This window comes from Candoia aspera, chromosome 1 (assembly GCF_035149785.1).
Source record: "Candoia aspera isolate rCanAsp1 chromosome 1, rCanAsp1.hap2, whole genome shotgun sequence".
Taxonomy (NCBI): domain Eukaryota; kingdom Metazoa; phylum Chordata; class Lepidosauria; order Squamata; family Boidae; genus Candoia; species Candoia aspera.
In genome coordinates this window covers 232,917,430-232,923,973 of record NC_086153.1, presented here as the reverse complement: position 1 = coordinate 232,923,973, position 6,544 = coordinate 232,917,430, and the positions used below count along the sequence as shown (strand labels likewise).

The 6,544-nt window shown below is 40.9% G+C and overlaps 1 protein-coding gene across 1 annotated transcript; it reads right to left on the bottom strand.

The window, feature by feature from the left end:
* Nucleotides 1–5,602: 5,602 nt before the first annotated feature.
* On the bottom strand, nt 5,603–6,544 carry LOC134489988 (olfactory receptor 9G4-like). Its single transcript, XM_063292866.1, has one exon. The coding sequence runs from the start codon at nt 6,542–6,544 to the stop codon at nt 5,603–5,605; it is 942 nt and encodes a 313-aa protein (XP_063148936.1).

Below are 6,544 nucleotides of genomic sequence, written 5' to 3'. Positions count from 1 at the left end.
AACCAGTCTAACCATCTGGCTGACTGTGTGACCAACAATATAATTACAGCATCTTTGCAGAAAGAGTTAAATGGATCAGTGTAAACAAGAAAGCAGCTGGTGAGGTGCAGGGAGGGGAGCTTGTTGAAGACTGTGATAGGACCTCTGCCTCAGTGCCTGGATCCTGAACTCTGCTGAGGAAGGGCTTCTTTTAGTGAAGCAAGTCTAACCACACCCATGTGAAGAGCGCAAGTGGCTGAAACAGATGAGCCATCCTGAGCAAGGAAAGGCCAAGGGGGACAAGGAGAGAATCAATCAAGGGCAAGGAGATGAGAGCAGAGCTTGGACCTCAAGGGAATACGAAGTCCATGTTCTGCACCCGAAGCCGGAGGGCTTCCACCATTTCTGGGCTTCGGAGACACATCACGGCCTTCCATCGTCCGTGTTATAAAATCACTTTTAAATCAGTATAGTCAACCATCCCAATATTTTAAAAGCTTATTTTCGTAGGGGCCACAAAGGAAAACAGAAAGGAAAAGATGAGGGGTTGCAATGATCCAGTACGTAGCATCTCAAGTTAAGATAAACAAAATCATGCTAGTAGGTTTTGTCAGATTGAGATGGAGAAGAAAGTCTCTTGATCACTTCCACAATGGCCAAAGGAACAACGAAGCTTAGAGGCACTTTTGCGGCAACAAAGTATAGGCAAGAGGTTGGCTTCATGGTCAGGAGGGGAGGCATAAAACTGTTTAGAGTTTGGGCTCCAGGCAAGATGTGGCCACTCATTTGTCTGGAGAACACCAGATTTGGCAGGGCCTCCCACTGCTGAATGAAGAATGGGGCATGGATAAATACCTGGTCAGGTCCAAAGGCCCAGTTTTGCAAAAATGGGCTTTACAACAATCGATGTATTCTCAGCCTGTAAAAAAATAAAGAGGGAAAAATGATGTCTACAACTTTGATCTGAACTATAGTTGTATCAGCATCTCACAAGGCAGGTAAATAATGAATTCTATTCTGGAAAACGGAAAAATTGTAAATGTTGAACAGGAGAAATAAAATGCTCTTTCCAGCCTTATAACTTAATACTTAATAATGATTTAGCCAAAATATTCTAAACTAGCCCAAATGTTTTAAATGCTGAAAAAAAACCCTGAACCCCGTGTATTATTGCAAGTGACTTCCAGAGGGAACCTTTCCCTATTCTTGGCAAGGAACTGATCCCTTTGTTGTGTAAATTCTTAAACAGATAAATCAAAATTAGTTCTACTAGCGGTTTATGTCTCGATTCATATGACTTTGAAATGCAGTTTGATAAGGTCTGGAGCTGTGTAAATGAACCTGCAGCAATCATTGTACTAACTGGAAACTGGAAGTGTAGTGAAAAGCTTTCCCTGTCCCTTTCTCAGACCTACTCATGGACTTTGTCTTGTCTCTCACATCCTGAGTTCCTTGTCAGTGGCAGGATTGATCCCTGCTTTCTTTTAGAGAAAGTGAGAAGAAACTGGATGGCCACCATGCACAAGATACATGTACCTGCTTCTGGGGGGAATCAGAAGTCAGAAAATCGAACTACTTCTGAATACCTTGGAACTTCTTTTTCACAGAAGGACAGGAATGAATGGGTGTGAATATGGCTGTAACAGCCTTGGCAGTTAGATGTGACAAAAAGGGCCATGTGACTATTGGTCAAGTCCTAACTGTGAGAATCATAGAATATTTGTGTTCATCTCTCCAAATTATTCCGAGTTAAGCCAAACTTACCTGAATGAAGCCAAGTACATTTTCCTGCTAAATCTGTTTGGACAAGCCAACAGATTGGCTTATCTGGGAGTCTTGTGTTTTCCTGAGTAAGGTGACCACATCACTCCTTCAAATTAGGCAATCTCAGTTCCCTGTGGAAACACTTAGATTAAGTCTTTCCTCTTGACGATCTGAAGTGGGAATATGAGTATCATTTCAAAAGTTTTGCTTAACTCCTCCAAAAGGAGTTTCATCTAAATAAAAGAAAGGAGAAAAAACCACCAGTCCCTGGGGCTACCTGAGTTCTCCAGGTAAACAATCATCTTCCACCTTGAGGGCCTTAGGAGTTCAGCTGCAATCATCACTTATCTCAGGGCCTTTTCTGGAAAAAAAAAGTCTGAAATGTACATGTAATAATGTATTATTATATTATATTATACATTATTATACATTATAATAATGTAAGAAATGTTCTATTTCTTATACATTATATTATAATGTAATAAAATATTGTCATCTTGTATGCCTCCTGAAGAATCTGTATAACGACCAAGTAGCAACAGTAAGAACAGAGCACGGAACAACGGACTGGTTTAAGATTGGGAAAGGAGTACGGCAGGGCTGTATACTCTCACCCTACCTATTCAACTTGTACGCAGAACACATCATGCAACATGCTGGGCTTGAGGAATCCAAGGCTGGAGTTAAAATCTCTGGAAGAAACATTAACAATCTCAGATATGCAGATGATACCACTTTGATGGCTGAAAGCGAAGAGGAACTGAGGAGCCTGATGATGAAGGTGAAAGAAGAAAGTGCAAAAGCTGGCTTGCAGCTAAACCTCAAAACAGCCAAGATTATGGCAACCAGCTTGATTGATAACTGGCAAATAGAGGGAGAAAATGTAGAAGCAGTGAAAGACTTGTATTTCTAGGTGCGAAGATTACTGCAGATGCTGACTGCAGTCAGGAAATCAGAAGACACTTAATCCTTGGGAGAAGAGCAATGACCAATCTCGATAAAATAGTTAAGAGCAGAGACATCACACTGACAACAAAGGTCCGCATAGTTAAAGCAATGGTGTTCCCCATAGTAACATATGGCTGCGAGAGCTGGACCATAAGGAAGGCTGAGAGAAGGAAGATCGATGCTTTTGAACTGTGGTGTTGGAGGAAAATTCTGAGAGTGCCTTGGACCGCAAGAAGATCAAACCAGTCCATCCTCCAGGAAATCAAGCCAGACTGCTCACTTGAGGGAATGATATTAAAGGCAAAACTGAAATACTTTGGCCACATAATGAGAAGACAGGACACCCTGGAGAAGATGCTGATGCTAGGGAGAGTGGAAGGCAAAAGGAAGAGGGGCCGACCAAGGGCAAGGTGGATGGATGATATTCTAGAGGTGACGGACTCGTCCCTGGGGGAGCTGGGGGTGTTGACGACCGACAGGAAGCTCTGGCGTGGGCTGGTCCATGAAGTCACGAAGAGTCGGAAGCGACTAAATGAATAAACAACAACAATAAAATATTACATTATAATAATGTAAGAAACGGAACACAACATGGAAAATTCATACAGTATGTGTACCATTTCTCTAATAGAGGATGCCAAATAATGTTTTTAGCAAGGGTATAATTATCTATATTTTAGGCAGCCTTCCAGAACTGTCCAATCAAGATGGCGTCCATCATAAATCTGATATAGTATCTCTAAATAAATAAATAAATAATTCTTCAAGAACAACTCAGCTGTTAAAACAATAACTATGCTACAACAAGAATAACCAAATTAGAAACTGTTAAAACAATTTAAAAGTCTGAATTAAAAACAAATTATGCCCAACGTTCTGAGGAGTGAGAGGGAAGAGCTTCCAAAAGATGCCATTGGGAGCTGCAGGATGGCAAGGCCTCTATTTCTTTCTTTGATTCAGAAAGGGATATTTTGTACAAATAAGCTATCAAGTAATTGTCATAGGAGCTATTCCTTGGCTGTGGACTTCATTGTCTGTGAGTGGGAGATCTGTAATTAAAAAAGAGGACTAGCCCTCTTTCTTTATAAATATATAAAGAAATATATAAAGAAATGACTTCCCCCTTCATCACAACAAGTATAAATAATTTTAGTAACTTATCACCTTCTCTTAAAATACAACAAATGATCTCTTCTTCCCTTATCCCATCACTTATCTATAAACAAATCCTTAAAACCTCATCATTCAGTCCTGATGTCAGCAAAAGTCCATTAAGGATTAGCAGAGATAACAATGTATCTATTTTAACCTTGATCAAATAAACCAACTTTATATTCCTTTATACTTTTAACGATCTTGATATTTAGTCCCTTCAAATAGTGTCCTAGAACTTGATTTCTTTTCATTTTATTTTGTCCCTTCTCATAAAGTCTTCAAAGCTTTAACAAGACTCTTTTGTAAATCCAATATAGGAAAATTATCCAGGTCACTCTCTTGGTTTGTTATTTGTATATCCCTTTGAATTATTATGATCTCAGCCAGTTTCTTTTGTATGTCCAGAGTAGCATTATTTTCCATATCATTCTTGTAGCCTGTCATTTTAAAATCCACTTTCAGATCAGTTTCAATCTTGCCCAGTAAAACTTGTTTCTCTTCCATAACATCTTTTAAACACAGTCTATCTATAGAGGCAGACACTCTTAAAATTAACTTCTGGGCCCATTGTTCAAAAATATCCTTCGATATGACCAATGTTAAAATATTTTGCTCCATTTTGTATTAGTAAGTCAAATTCAAGTGTTCTTCTCCTTTAATTGTAATCTTTAGTTCCTTCTAGTTCCCTCTAGTGTCCAACCTTCAAAGTCCCATCCTATCGTGTTTTTTTAAGAATTAAAAACAAAAGCATTTTCCCACAGGACAGATTCTTATAATTAATTCCAAAATCTTTTTTCAAATCCATCTCTCTTTTTCTTTCTCTCCATATATATATATATATATATATATATAGAGAGAGAGAGAGAGGAATATATAAAATCCTTAAACTTGTATTTAAAACTTCTTTTGCTAAAGGGTTGAAGGAAACTCACCCAGTGTTTTCAGACTTGTCAATCCAAAGGTTCCTAATAGCTGAAAAGTAGTTAACAAGCAATTCCTGAAAGTGATTAATTAGAAAAGGAAGTATGGGAACCCCAGTGTCCTTTTGAAGGCACGGACCATAGTTTAAGCAAGATGGCTATTCCCTCATCTCCCAGAGCAATAAACCCACCAGAGACTGCTGTCTTGTTGTCTCTTCACAAGTAACAACTGTCTGGAACACTTGTGGGCAATCTCAAGTCTTCTCCTTGTCTGGAGAGGAATTATGAAGAGCTGACCTATTTGCCGGATCTTCATTATACGGTCATCAGCTCCACATTTAATAGAGCCATTTTCAGTTCACCATCTCTTCCCTGGAAATCAATTTTTTTCCTCCAGTTTATCATTGTCCAATGATTTCATTCTGATTGTGCCTGTCCTGTTTCATTCTCTTTCCCTCCCTGTGTATCATACTTTGAGGATGCTGTCAACTAGGAAGAGAAATGGGAGGACGCATGTATGAGAAATAGTTGCCCACAGTGAGAAGTCAGTGTGGAGATTTTGAGAATTGAAAATGGTGGCTAATCCTTGAAATAATCTTGCTGGTCTACTTTCTCTCTCCACCATCAGGAAGGAAGGGAGGAAGGGAGGAAGGGAGGAAGGGAGGAAGGGAGGAAGGGAGGAAGGAAGGAAGGAAGGAAGGAAGGAAGGAAGGAAGGAAGGAAGGAAGGAAGGAGAGAAGGCAGGCAGGGAGGCAGGCAGGCAGGGTGACACTAGAGGCAGCAGGTTAATTTCATTGTCTGTAATCCAATCTGGATAAAGACAGTATCAAAGCCATTCATTTGGGTGCTGTGAATCTTCCCCAGACTTTCTTGAAGGCTGCCTTCACATCTTTGTTGCGTAAGCTGTAAATGAAAGGGTTGACCAGAGGGTTGACTACTGTATAGAACAACGCATTTGCCTTGTCCGAATTTGGAGTGTGCTGAGAATGGGGTCTGCAGTACATGATAAGAATGGAACCATAGAAGAGGGTGACCGAGACCAAGTGAGCTGAGCAAGTGAAGAAGGCTTTGCGTCTCCCTGCGGATGAACGGATATGAACTATGGCTGCCACAATACCAATGTAGGAGCTTATGATGATAGCTGTGGTTGCTAACATATTACTACCAATGAGAGCAGTCAGAATGAGTTCATATACTCGTGTGTCATCACAAGCCATCTTTACAAGTGGTACCACGTCACAAAAGTAGTGATTGATGACATCATTCCCACAGAAGCGTAGGCGGAAGGTGTTACTGGTGTGTGCAATGGCATTGGCAAAGCCAGCTATATAGGATCCTACCACCAGCTGGACACAGAGCTTCTTGGGCATGGCAGTGGTGTAACGGAGTGGGTTGCAGATGGCCACAAAGCGGTCATAGGCCATGAAGGCCAGTAGGAAGCATTCGCTGAAAGCCAATCCAGCAGAGAAGAAGAACTGGGCTGCACAACCAGCAAGGGACATGTGCTTGTTCCTGGACACACAGTCAGACAAGATGCGAGGAGTGTACACTGAGGAGTACCAGATGTCCAGAAAGGAAAGGTTACCCACAAAGAAGTACATGGGTGTGTGCAAGTGGGAGTCTAGGTAGATCAGTGCCATGAGGCCCAGGTTCCCCATCAGTGTCAGGGTGTAGGAGGCCAAGAACAGCACAAAGAGGATTATGCGTAGAAATGGGTCTGATGTAAACCCAACCAGGACAAAGTCAGTAACCAACGTCCGATTGCCTTCCACTTCCAT

What these genes read in the sequence shown, in the direction of transcription:
- LOC134489988 (XM_063292866.1), bottom strand. Translation starts at nt 6,544, where the DNA reads ATGGAAGTGGAAGGCAATCGGACGTTGGTTACTGACTTTGTCCTGGTT.